The 14,891-nt window shown below is 38.6% G+C and overlaps 1 protein-coding gene across 1 annotated transcript; it reads left to right on the forward strand.

Moving 5' to 3' along the window:
* Positions 1-12,722: 12,722 nt before the first annotated feature.
* On the forward strand, positions 12,723-14,084 carry LOC124924662 (benzyl alcohol O-benzoyltransferase-like). The gene has a single exon (XM_047464669.1). It carries the CDS (start codon positions 12,723-12,725, stop codon positions 14,082-14,084), a length of 1,362 nt encoding a protein of 453 aa, XP_047320625.1.
* The last annotated feature ends 807 nt before the right edge of the window (positions 14,085-14,891 follow it).

Consider the following 14,891-nt stretch of genomic DNA (forward strand, 5'->3'; position numbering starts at 1 on the left):
ACAAAGAGAGAGCGAGTTAGGATTGGTTTGGCTAGTGGATCTCATTCCTTTATCCCGAACCAATGATTTGAACTCGAGTACAAAAGAAAAGCCTATTGAAAATTATCATTTCGCATCAGGATGAGAAAGCCGAGCATCTTTCTGAATCCATACCCTGGTAAAAAAGAGTTTATCTTACTCTTCCTCGGATTTGATTGTAGAGTTACTTCAGGCTCACTTACCACTATTAATGATTATTTTAGTTTTTATCTTTTATATATATATATATATGTTGGGTCAAATTATTTTGACTAAGGGTTAAAATATTTTAACCACTGATATTTTGACGATGAAATAACTTATGAGTTTTGATACAGGTGTATTGAGACAACATGTTATGAGACTTGGATCTAATGAGGGTCATTAGACCGATTTTGACTTTCATTGCATAGAATTAGACATAAGTCTAATAGAATTAGACGTACAGTCTAACTCATCGGAGTTAGACGTGTAGTCTAATAGACGTGTAAAGAATTAGACGGATGGTCTAATGAATACACGGAATTAGACGCAAGTCTAATACAATTAGACGTACAATCTAACTCATCGGAGTTAGACGTGTAGTCTAATAGACGTGTAAAAAATTAGACGGATGGTCTAATGAATACACGGAATTAGACGCAAGTCTAATAGAATTAGACGTACAGTATAACTCATCGGAGTTAGACGTGTAGTTTAATAGACGTGTAAAGAATTAGACGTATGGTCTAATGAATACACGGAATTAGACGCAAGTCTAATAGAATTAGACGTACAGTCTAACTCATCGGAGTTAGACGTGCAGTCTAATATATTTGTAATTAGACGGGTAGTCTAATTGATATTCGGAATTAGACGTACAGTCTAACTCATCGGAGTTAGACGCGTAGTCTAATAGAAAGTGAAAGTTAGACGTGCGTCTAACTCCTTCAGACAAGTCTGAGGTAGAACCGGAATTAGACGTTCTAGTCTAACTTAGTGGAGTTAGACGTGCCAGTCTAATGGTTATTGAATAATTAGACGTGTGGTCTAATTAATGAAAGTTAGACGTGAGTCTAACTCCTTCAGACAAGTCTGAGGTAGAACCGGAATTAGACGTGTCAGTCTAACTCAGTGGAGTTAGACGTGCCAGTCTAATGGTTATTGAATAATTAGACGTGTGGTCTAATTAATGAAAGTTAGACGTGAGTCTAACTCTTTCAGACAAGTCTTAGGTAGAACCGGAATTAGACGTGTCAGTCTAACTTAGTGGAGTTAGACGTGCCAGTCTAATGGTTATTGAATAATTAGACGTGTGGTCTAATTAATGAAAGTTAGACGTGAGTCTAACTCCTTCAGACAAGTCTGAGGTAGAACCGGAATTAGACGTGTCAGTCTAATTCAGTGGAGTTAGACGTGCCAGTCTAATGGTTATTGAATAATTAAACGTGTGATCTAATTAATGAAAGTTAGACGTGAGTCTAACTCCTTCAGACAAGTCTGAGGTAGAACCGGAATTAGACGTTCCAGTCTAACTCAGTGGAGTTAGACGTGCCAGTCTAATGGTTATTGTAATTAGACGCGAGTCTAATTCTATTAGACCAGACGGTCTAATAGACGTTTTCTTATCAGAAGGAAATGACTTATTTCATTAGAATGATTTTCACAATCCGTCTAACTGAAATACGTCTAATGCTCAGTTTAAGCAGTACGCTTGAATCTAGCATTTCTCCTAACCACGTGCTATAGATGTACCCTACTTCTGCTCCACTTTTTAGTGAAGATTAGTACAACAGTTGTATGCATCCAATCATTGAATACCACGTAAGAGAATTTTCCTCACATTACTTGTTTTGCAGGTATATCCCTGATGGAATATTCGGCGCACTACCAGTTCTGTACGGCCACGATCCTTGTGCTCAGAACCTGCTGTGTACAATGGAGGCTTTCCAATGGAAGAGTGCCACGTATCATTCTTGAATATTCGACCGTTAACTCCTGCTCAGTATTTAACCAATCTTAAGGACAACGGACGAAGCACCTTATCGGTTTTCAAAACCTTGCACCTTGTCTTACACAACGAACAAGCAATCTGATTTTGCAGAAAGAGAAATTACTCAATCATCTTGCTTACTGAACTTATTTTGTGAAGCTTCTTTCTGATTGTACTGTGTGTGAATTGAGAGAGAGATCTAGAATCAAAACACTTTTAGCTGAGTGATATTCTTCATCTTGTAATTGAACAGAAAGTGTTCTGTTCAATAGTGAGCTAAATGTGTGTAAACTGTATTTGATTCTTATCATCTTATAGTGAATCCTTCCGGTGGTTGGAAGAAGGGGTGACGTAGGAGAGTTTCTCCGAACATTCATAAACAAATTGTTGTGTTCTTCATTTCTGTCATCTTTTCATATTTCATCTTGTGCTTCAAACCCAAATAAACAATTCCGCATTGAATCCATTTCAAGTGTTTACATATGTTTGCGTAGAATAGAAAGCGAATTAAATCCCTAACAGGATTTCGTTCAAAATGTTTTTCATAAGCCTTCATCATTAGCCAGACCCCCGTCTCTATCGATAAAGCCGATCCTATCAATTGGTATCAGAGCCCTGATTCTATTCTCAAGTCTTTCATGAAATATGTCGAACATACCCAAAGATGCCAGTGCTACAACTATTCCAACCTTCTCTCGTAAAAACTACATTGTTTGGAAGAAAAGAGTTCGTGCTCATCTCTCTTCTCTTCATGATGACATGTGGAGCGTTGTCACAGAAGGTCCTATCAAGATTGATAAGGAGAAGGTCGACTGGACCGCTGATGAAAAGAGGCAGAACAACCTCAACAACATGGCTCTTGATGTTCTGTATAGATCTCTCGATGACAGTATGTTCAACTACATCATCGAATGTGACACTGCCAAAGAGGTCTGGGACAAACTCACTCAACTGTGTGAGGGCAACGAGCAAACCAAGGAAAACAAGATCATGGTTGCTACTCAACAGTTCGACAGCTTCAAAATGCGTCCTGGTGAAACAATGAACGATTTAGACACTAGATTTAACAAGATCGTCTCCTCTCTGTCCATCCTAGGCAAGACTTATAACAACCGGGAGCTTGCTATCAAGGTCATGCGTTCTCTTCCAAGAGAATGGGACATAAAGACTATGGCGATGAGAGAATCCAAAGATCTTAACAAGATCTCTCTCTTTGATCTCTTTGCTGACCTAAAAGCCTATGAGTTTGAGATGAACTGTTGGATGGAAGAAGATCAACCCAGGTCCGTTATCATTGCTAAGGCGCTAGTGACTGCTGAAGAGCCACCAACCGCTCCGGACGTGAAGATGGCAGCTCAGCAGCTGAGCAACGATGCCATGTCTCTCTTTGTGAAGAAGTTTGGCGACTTCATAAAGAAGAGCAACTCTAACTCAAACTCTTCAAATTCTAATGATAATAGAAAATTTAAAGTTAATGTTACCTTTTTTAACTGTGGTATTAAAGGTCATTATGCATCGGAATGCCGGAAGCCAAAGCGTGAAGATGCCAAGGATGATGGAAAAGAGCTGAAGGCTCTTATGGCTGGTGACGGAAAGAATAGAGGAAGCAGCCGAGGCTCGTACTTCTCATCTAGTGAAAGTGATGAAGAATACGTGGCTTGCTTCATGGCCAGAGAAGATGAAGAAGGAACTTAGGAGACTGAGGTATTTGATTTCTCTTCCGAAAGGTTTTCAAGGGAACAACTGGTAGCTGCACTAGATGACATGGTCATCGAGTACAGAAAGCTAGCATAATCTCTAAATGAAACTAAATCTTCATCAGATTTAAATAAACCAAATCTGTCTAAAGAGGAAGAGTCACATGTTTTTGAAATGAAGATTGAAGAGATCTCATCTGAGAATGAGATGCTCAAGGAACAGATTTAAACTCTTTCATCTGAAAACAAAAGGCTTAACTATGTTGTCTGTGCATGGACAAGGTCTGGTGATGCTATCAAATATCAGATCAGCATGTTGAAACCTGCTGGATTTAGATCCGAATTGGGAGTTGATAGCAATGATCCTAACATGTCCTGCAAAAAGTCAAAGCCAAATGAGAAACTTAAGTCGATAAGTTTTGTCAAAGGAAGTATGACTGACATTGAATCTGATCCTATTCATGAAGAAGTTGCTTTCAAAAATGAAATAGTTTATGTTCTACCGACTGTTAGCTGGCTTGAGAATAAGCTAGAAAAAGCTAATAAATCTGGTAATTTAAAACCTGACTCTACGTCAAGGAGTTTTAAAAGAAAATCTTCTTCAAAAGTCAAAGGATCAGTGGCTAGCAGGAAGTCATCTGCTAAGTCAAAATCTTATGCATTAATCACAACACAAAATGGGAAATCCATTAGAATAACTCAAATATGGATTCCTAAGGGACTAATTGATCGAGGACCCAATTAAGGATGGGTACCAAAATGTGTAAATAGTTTATTTTGTAGGTGATGCAGGAGGATAGCAGGAAGGAAGCTAGAAGAGTACTCCTCTAAGTACACAGCTTGAAAGATCAACAATGGCACTTGCCATTCTGGAAGAATAATTTTTTTTTAAAAAAATGATTTTGATCTTTGGACCACAAAAATTATTTATCAAACTCTAATTGTCCATATTCATAATGAGAAGGAAAAATTACTTTGGAAGTAAAGATACTCTCTAGACGAATATCCTTAATCGGTCTAATTAGACAAGGGCATCTAAAAGAGACAGTATGTACTTAGACATATTTTTGCTCATAATCCATACATCTAAGTCTATATGTTGAGGTGTTATACCAACGCAATTAAACGGACACGTCTAATAGACGTTAGACGTTTTTACGTCATGAGCAAAAGGATGCTCAAGTCTAATGAACACACGTCTAACACGAGGTGTTTATGCGGAGTTAGACGTACACGTCTAATAAACATTAGACGGATTTGTTATAAACACGAAATTAGACGTAGGCGTCTAATACACTCATCCGTCTAATAGACGCTGTGTTATATTGGATTTGTGGAGTAAGAAAAACGTCTAACTACGTGTCGATTAAACTGATCAAGGACAGCTGTCCCACGCTGAGAGCTATCTGCTTTTCCCGCTCAAAATATCAAACAGTCATCTCTTAATAACATGAAGACATGTGTCTATCAAGTTAGAGAAAATGACTGATATACCCTCATTTTTAATGATGATTTCTTGAAAAATGACGTCTAACATTTATTAATGGACCATACCCCTAGAATAGACGGTTACTCTATATTTCCCTCTTTCATCTATATAAGGACATTTGTGCATGATTTTGAAAACTTTCAATCTCTCGAAATCTCTAAGAACCCTAGCATTCTTGCATTTCTCTCACTAAATCTCTCTGAAATATCGTGTCGATTCACATTCTCTCAAAAATGGTGAAGAAAATCACTCTCAGTCACTATACTTTGCAGGTGGACTTTCCATCGGTGTATTCTTTTGATCAATCGGAGGTGGTGAAGATGTTCCAAACCCTAGAATATTCTAGGTTAGGGAAGTATCTTGGCGGACCGTTCATCTTCTATGAAGACAAAGTTCGCGAGTTCTTCAAGACGGTAGTTTTGGTGGATGATTCCATCGTAGCAATCGTCAACGGAACGGAGATTTCTTTTGACGAAGCAGTCTATGCGGAGTTCTTTGAACTTCCGACGGAGGGTCATCTGTTTGACTTAGTGCTCTCTTCAGAAATCATGGAGGAGATGAAGACAACTTTCTCTGCAGACGGCTCTAAGATCCATGTGAATGGATTCAAGAAGGTATTCAAACCACACTTCATTCTTCTAAACGACGTGGTGGCGAAGGCGTTGCAAGGGAAGGCTGGTTCCTTCCACCTCTATAGTCAAGACCGTTTTGACTATATGTGTGCTATTTCGAAAGGGATCCAGGTAAACTGGGCTCATACCCTTTTTCAGAATCTTTGTTACTCTATTAGTCAGACGAACAAGGAGAGTATCACGTATGCGGCTCAACTGAGTCATCTGTTGAAGCATTTGGGAGTTCCCGTTGGTGAACCGGCGCAGATCAACTCTCCAAGAGTATTTACTGCTCTTACGGTGGCTAGCACACTGACGAGGTTGAAGAACAACCTTGAATCTGCATCAAGTGCTTCTAGTTACCAGACCGATGGAAAGCCTTCCACTCGATCAAAGCCCTTTGCTTCTGTTATTTCAATAGGGGCAAAGAAAACCAAAACTGTGAACGAATCGGAGGCCAGTTCCTCCAGTATGAAAAGCCCAAATCAGAAGGACTCAGAATCTGTTGATTCAAGGGTGAAGCAAGGTCCAGACGTACTTGCTGCAACACCAATGTCATCCTTATCCACTCCCTCAACCTATTTGAGGAAACCTTCGAGGTCTTGTGCCTCAAAGGAGAAGAAGACAAAGGCGCCCCGCGCGTCTAAATCTACTAAGGTAAAGTCTTCCAAATCTTTGGCTGCTGTGCCAAAATTTGATGTTCCCGTAGTGGAACAAGCTGAATCTGTATTCTCTCCTTTGAGAGAATCTGTTGAAGGACCTGCTGTTGAGTCAGCCGGTCCAAATGATGAAACTGTTGACAGGGCTGAGTCTCCTATTATTCAATCCGATCATGTAGCCGCCGGTGCTATAGAGTCATCACAACCAGAACAAGGTGTTGTCCTTACCCTTGTAGCTGGTGAACCCAATACTCCTACTCCCAAAGATTCCTTGGTGGTCGGGAAAATTGTCTGTAGAGAGCTTCCTATTGAGCTCTGTATGAAACCACAATCTGCCTTCCAACTATTGCGGTTCAGAAAAGGGACACGTGGAATTGTGATTGGTGAACCAAGACCCGCTCCAAAACCCGTAGAGGTTGTTGGAAGAGGAAAATCCATTGTTATTCACGCTCCTGAGAAGGTATCTGAGGCAACAGGTATCGTTGACCTTATTTTGGATCAAGTTAAAGCTCTTGCTGCTGAGAAACTGGAAATTTATGAGTCTTGGTCCATGGAGAGGTTGTCCTCCAAGTACAACGACTCTCTGTCAAACGCTACCATAGTAAAAGAATGGAAGAAGAGGGTAGCAAACGAGAAGAAAGTCCTGAAATGGGCAAGAACTTCAGATGTTGGTGAAGCTCTTAAGAAAAGAGAACTGGTGGAAGCTTGCATTCTTGGAAAAGCTCTTTTTCCAATTTATGAAGCCAGGAAAGCTAACTTCAATCCCGATGTAAAAGGAGCTAATGTTGAATCAAAGGTATTGAAGAAGTTGAATGATATCCTGGAAAGCTATGTCTCTGCTGCTTCTAGACACATTCACGGCGCCGATTGCTCTGGCGCAGAACCTCTCAATGAAGAAGAAGCTATGGACATTCAAGATGTTGATAATGATGAGTTAGATGCTGCTCTCCTGATCGAATTCGGGAATCTTTCTGCCGAAGAGAGACGCATTCTAGATCATCTTGTCCAAGGACTTCCGAATGAAGAAGAAGAAAATGTGAATATTCAAGAGCCTAAACAAGCTCTTGAGAAAAATAATGAAGAAGTCATCATAGAAGATGTGACTAAGGAGGCTTTGAAAGCTCATATTAAAGAAAACGTATTAATAACCCCTGTTGCGAGAATAGAGGGTGTTCAAGAAAAATTGGCCGATGTCACTCAGCTAGAAACTGCAAGAACTGAGGGGGAACCCTCCAAAGAGAAAGACAATGAACAAGAAAGTTCCTCATCTGAGGAGGAACAGGATCAGCAACCAACTTTTGTGAAGCCCCGCTTATTTCCCGACGGCGTTGTGGGAAGTGTTCACGAAAACCTCAACAATCCCATTCACTACACTGGAAATCTGTTTGAAAGATTTGAGAGGGAAGAAAAAGAAATTGAAGAAGAAGAACAAGAAAAAGCTGCTAAGAATGCTGAAATGAATCAGCCGGAGCAATCCTTGCAGGTTCATACAAACTTTGAGCCTATTCAAAGTATGGCAGCAGAATCTGAAGAAGTCTCGTCTCATGAAGAATCATCTGCCGGAGGAAACAAAGTGCTAAGATCTATGAGGTCTATGATTTCTTCAATCCATAAGACCATGTCTCAGACAATGAATTCAAGGGAAGAATAAAGGGAGAGCTTTCGCAATATTTTCAAGGTCCTCACTGAGCTAGATAACACCTTGAAGAAGAACACATATGAGACTCATATCGCGAACGTAAACTTCTCAAGGGTTGAAAAGCAACTTGTCAATCGTCAAACCGAGTTATTTGATATTGAAAGGCAAATCAACGATGAACGCCACAAGGAAACTTTGGAAGAATTTAGTATGGTGAAGAATCAGATGGTGGAAATCTAGGGTTGTATGAGAAGGAATGACAATGAACGACAGGAATTTGCTGACTCCATTGCAAGGAAGTTTCAAGTAAATGAGGATGCAATTGCCAATGCTGAAAGTGTTCAACCTCGACCAATTCAAGGTGAGTCAAGTAGAAGGAATGATGGTGTGTCAACCGGGACAAGATCCAGGCGAGCTCCAAATACTGATGACAATCCTAGGCCAACCAAGAGAGGTGGTGGTAGAAGCGGTGGTGAGCGTGGAGGTCGAAGTGGTGGTGGCCGGAGTAGGCTATCCAATGTCGATCAAGGTGGACGTGCCGGTGGTGGTGAACGTGGTGGAAGATCAAATACAGGCGGTCGTGGTGGTCGCGGCTATCCTTCTTTTTTCAACATGCTTCCAGGGCAAGAGATGAGTCCAACCGATCCTCGAGTTAAAAGGGAAGAACAATGATTTCTCTTCTTTTACTCTATCTAACTTTATTGAACATGTTTTCTTGATGGTTTTCGAATATTGATTTTGGATGAATGGTGTAAGTGAACAAGGTTTATGTTTATTTACATGATGAATGCATACTTTGATATATGTATGCAGGTCTGTAATTTCTTCATCAAAAAGGGGGAAATTGTTGGCTCAAATTATTTTGACTAAGGATTGAAATAATTTAACCACTGATATTTTGATGATGAAATAACTTATGAGTTTTGATACAGGTGTATTGAGATAACATGTTATGAGACTTGGATCTAATGAGGGTCATTAGACCGATTTTGACTTTCATTGCATAGAATTAGACGTAAGTCTAATAGAATTAGACGTACAGTCTAACTCATTGGAGTTAGACGTGTAGTCTAATAGACGTGTAAAGAATTAGACGGATGGTCTAATGAATACACGGATGGTCTAATGAATACACGGAATTAGACGCAAGTCTAATACAATTAGACGTACAGTATAACTCATCGGAGTTAGACGTGTAAAGAATTATACGGATGGTCTAATGAATACACGGAACTAGACGCAAGTCTAATAGAATTAGACGTACAGTCTAACTCATCGGAGTTAGACGTGTAGTCTAATATATTTGTAATTAGACGGGTAGTCTAATTGATATACGGAATTAGACGTACAGTCTAACTCATCGGAGTTAGACATGTAGTCTAATAGAAAGTGAAAGTTATACGTGCGTCTAACTCCTTCAGACAAGTCTGAGGTAGAACCGGAATTAGACGTTCCAGTATAACTCAGTGGAGTTAGACGTGCCAGTCTAATGGTTATTGAATTATTAGACGTGTGGTCTAATTAATGAAAGTTAGACGTGAGTCTAACTCCTTCAGACAAGTCTGAGGTAGAACCGGAATTAGAGGTGTCAGTCTAACTCAGTGGAGTTAGACGTGACAGTCTAATGGTTATTGAATAATTAGACGTGTGGTCTAATTAATGAAAGATAGACGTGAGTCTAACTCCTTCAGACAAGTCTGAGGTAGAACCGGAATTAGACGTGCCAGTCTAACTCAGTGGAGTTAAACGTGTCAGTCTAATGGTTATTGAATAATTAGACGGGTGGTCTAATTAATGAAAGTTAGACGTGAGTCTAACTCCTTCAGACAAGTCTGAGGTAGAACCGGAATTAGACGTGACAGTCTAACTCAGTGGAGTTAGACGTGCCAGTCTAATGGTTATCGAATAATTAGATGTGTGGTCTAATTAATGAAAGTTAGACGTGAGTCTAACTCCTTCAGACAAGTCTGAGGTAGAACCGGAATTAGACGTGCCAGTCTAACTCAGTGGAGTTAGACGTGCCAGTCTAATGGTTATTGTAGTTAGACGCGAGTCTAATTATATTAGACCAGGCGGTCTAATAGTCGTTTTCTTATCAGAAGGAGATGACTTATTTCATTAGACTGATTTTCACAATCCGTCTAACTGAAATACGTCTAATGCTCAGTTTAAGTAGTACGCTTGAATCTAGCATTTCTCCTACCCACGTGCTATAGCTGTACCCTACTTCTGCTCCACTTTCTAGTGAAGATTAGTACAACAGCTGTATGCATCCAATCAATGAATGCCACGTAAGAGAATTTTCCTCACATTACTTGTTTTGCAGGTACATCCCTGATGGAATATTCGACGCACTACCAGTTTTGTACGGCCACGATCATTGTGCTCAGAACCTGTTGTGTACAATGGAGGCTTTCCAATGGAAGAGTGCCACGTATCATTCTTGAAGATTCGGCCGTTAGCTCCTGCTCAGTATTTAACCAATCTTAAGGACAACGGACGAAGCACCTTATCGGTTTTCAAAACCTTGCACCTTGTCTTACACAACGAACAAGTAATCTGATTTTGCAGAAAGAGAAACTACTCAATCATCTTGCTTACTGAACTTATTCTGTGAAGCTTCTTTCTGATTGTACTGTGTGTGAATCGAGAGAGAGAGCTAGAATCAAAACACCTTTAGTTGAGTGATATTTTTCATCTTGTAATTGAACAGAAAGTGTTCTGTTCAATAGTGAGCTAAGTGTGTGTAAACTGTATTTGATTCTTATCATCTTATAGTGAATCCTTCCGGTGGTTGGAAGAAGGGGTGACGTAGGAGAGTTTCTCCGAACATCCATATACAAAGTGTTGTGTTCTTCATGTCTGTAATCTTTTCATATTTCATCTTGTGCTTCAAACCCAAGTAAACAATTCCGCCTTGAATCCGTTTCAAGTGTTTACACAAGTTTGCGTAGAATAGAGAGCGAATTAAATCCCTAACAGGATTTCTTTCAAAATATTTTTCATAAGCCTTCATCTTTAGCCAGACCCCGTCTCTATCGATAAAGTCGATCCTATCAATTGATTATATATATATATATATTCATATATATTCATCATTAATTATTTTCTCATTTTTATATTAAATAAATTTAACTAGTTTAATTCATAATAATAAATGAGTGAAAAAAATATATGAATATTTAATTAATAAATATATAAATAAAAAAATAAAAATTAACATGATTTACTAAAAGAGGCTAAATAAACATATAATACGTATGTTTAAATGACATTTTATTAATGCATACGTCTAAATGAGCTAGGTGTACAAGTATATACGTCTAATTGAGTTTTTTTTCAATATTTTAAATAATCAAACTAATCATGTTTTAAATTTGTTTATATAACTTAATATATATATATATATTTTCATAATTATATATATATATATATAATTGTTAATCATTATCAATTATATATTCTTAAATAAAATTATAATAAATAAAGCAACATTCTTAAGTTGTGTAATGGTTAAGTGTTTATTTTGCATAATAAAGATCGAAGATTCGAATCTCACCCGGTGCAAATTTGTAATAATTATAAAGATGAAATATGGAATATGTTGGATGACAGAAATGAGTTGGTAAGTAGGTGAGAATAAATTTTTTTTTTGATGGAAATGAATTGATAAATCTTAGTAAAGAAGAGATGGTTGGATAATAAGAAATATGTTATTTGACGGAAGTAAGTTAGTAAGTGGGTGAGAATAAGATCATTACATATGTTGTAAATGTCGGTAAAGAAGAGATGGTTGGGTAATAAGAAATATGTTGGTTGATGGTTATGTAATAATGAATATGTTGGTTGACGGAAGTGAGTTAGTAAGTAAATAAGAATAAAATTATTTGTTAATGGAAGTGAGTTAATAAAAGTCGATAAAGAGAAGTTGGTTGGATAATAAAAAAATATGTTGGTTGATAAAAATAAGTTAGTAAGAAGAGTATTATACATTTGATAATTAATACTCATGCTAGGTAAAAATTTTTATATCATATAGAATCGGTCAATAAAATGGTTCATTAACAATTCACAAATGAAAAATGGAAGAAATAAAATAAAATATTTAATTCATTTAGTAAAAAAAATTATTCAGTTAACTCTTAAACAAATAAATTTGGCACATTTTATAAGTTTATATATATATATATATAAAATAGAAAATTTCACACCTTAATAAATAAATTTGTATTTTTCAACTAACTTTATAAATAAATTTGACTTTCTAAAATATATTTAACCATGTATCATATTTTGAAACAATGTATTTGATTATGCAAAGTTTATTGAACAAGTTTTAAGATGTCTAATGAAACCAAAACTAATCACATCATTCAATATCTGGATCCATTTCCTTAATAATTAATTTATTAACAAAAATATTTTTTATTTTAAATTTTATTATAATATATTAATATATTTTAAATCATTTTACCAAAATATTCAAAACCATGGCAGATTGTATAAGTGCTATAAAAAGCGGTCGGGGAGATCCAGTGGAAACACTGAATATGAGAACAAAGAGCTCCCTTACAAATTAATTACATTTGTTCGCCCAATTAATTAATCCAGTACTACAAGTGCATCGATCTGAAACTATGGAACAGTTGGTGTTTACGGTGAGAAGACAAGAAGCAAAACTTGTGGTTCCGGCTAAGCTGACCCCTCGTGTTCACTTGCCACTTTCAGACATCGATGACCAAGAGGGTCTTCGTTTTCATATTCCCATCATAAAGTTCTATGGCGGCTCCCACTTCCAGAGTGACAAAGATCCAGTTAAGGTTATTCGTGAAGCCCTCTCCGAGGCATTGGTATTTTACTATCCATTTGCCGGTCGCCTAAGGGAAGAATTACCAGGGCGCAAACTTATCGTGGATTGCACCGGAGAACTAGGAATCTTGTTTATTGAGGCCGATGCTGACGTTACGCTCAAGGAGTTAGGCGTCCCCCTTCAACCTCCGTTCCCTTACTTGGAAGACCTTCTTCACGATGTTCCGGGCTCAGACGGTATACTCGGATGTCCATTGCTTTTAATTCAGGTCACGCGCCTCACGTGTGGCGGCTTCGTCGTGGCATGCCGCTTCAATCACACCATGTGCGACGGGACAGGACTGGCTCAATTCCTAACCGCTGCCGGAGAACTTGCACGAGGCCGCCAAGCACCTTTTGTACCGCCCGTGTGGGAGAGAAAACTGTTGAGCGCCAGGGATCCACCCCGCGTGACATTCACTCATCACGAATTCGATGAGTTGGTCGAAGTCCCAATTGAGGATTTAGATCATCGCTCTTTCTTTTTTGGATCAGACGAAGTGATGGCATTGAGACAACTCGTATTTGATCAAGACCAGCTCGGTCGTAGCTGTACCTCATTCGAATTGATGACTGCATGCATCTGGCGATGCCGCACCATCGCTCTCGGGTTGGAACCAAACGAGGATGTGCGGGTTCATTTTGTGGTCAATGCCCGCAAAAAGTATAAACCGCACCTCCCAACTGGTTACTACGGCAATGCTAGTGCGTTTCCGGCTGCTTTGACCACGGCGGGGATGTTATGCACACAGCCGTTGGGCTACGCATTGAAGTTGGTAATTGAAGCTAAAGAGGTGGTGACAGAGGAGTACATGAGGTCGATGACTGACCTCATGGTCTTGAGGGGACGACCTCCCTACATGGGGGCACACTCTTTTTTCATTTCAGACGTGAGGCATGTAGGGTTTGTGGACGTTGACTTTGGTTGGGGAAAGGCTTGCTATACTGGACTAACTTCTTCATGCGCAAGAGCCTTACCTAGCCAAGTCATGAGGTTGTTCAACTTTTTTGTATGCGGTAAGAATGATAAAGACGAGGATGGAGCTCTCTTGCTATTATCACTTCCACCAACTTCCATGAAGCTATTTGAGGACGAAATGCAACGCCTACTAAAACATGGTTATCATATCCTATCAACTTTACAAACATAAATGGAATATATATATATATATTCCTTTCCAAAACAAATAAATAAACATCAATAAATTAAACGAATCCCCCCGTTTCACATCTCAAATATATAATAATGTGTTAGAGTCTAAAATCAAGGCTTCGGTCCTATAATAATTTCAGCAACCTTTCTCGGCACCCATTCTCGGTCCTATGGTGCACATGGGCCAGATTTCTATTTTGTTTTATTAATATTTTGTTCTGATTTACTTTTCTATTTTACAAACCGAATTCTGTTATTTTCTAGTAGTTGTTGTAACCGAATATTTTGGGGGCAAAACATCACCTATATAAGGCTGATCTTTCTTCCCAATGACCCATGAATGGAACAATGAAGATATGAACTTCGGCCCCATTTTTCTATTATTATTTACTATGAATTGTTTGGCATAGACAAACAATATTTCTCTCCCACCCTTGGTTCTTCTATCCCCTCCCCCAAATTCTCTATCAAAACCTTCCGCTGCCCTTTGATTATAGAATTTCCACTGGTCTTAGAGATCAAGAACTTGATTCTTGAACCCAAAACACACCTTATGAAACAAGTCGTAACATTCTTGGTATTAGAGCAAGACGGTCCTTAAATGAAAGAAACCCAATAGCAACAAAGATGGATGATCTTAAGACCCTACTCGAAGGGCTGACCCAACAATATGCCTCCATGAATACTGCCCTGCAACAACACATGATCGAACAGGCTGCCTTGCACAATGCCTTTCAGCAAAATATGGACAGAAGGTATGCTGCTGGAAAAATCTTGACAGCCACTGAAAGATGTGCGTTTAATA

The sequence above is a fragment of the Impatiens glandulifera genome, chromosome 2 (genome assembly GCF_907164915.1).
Source record: "Impatiens glandulifera chromosome 2, dImpGla2.1, whole genome shotgun sequence".
NCBI lineage: Eukaryota > Viridiplantae > Streptophyta > Magnoliopsida > Ericales > Balsaminaceae > Impatiens > Impatiens glandulifera.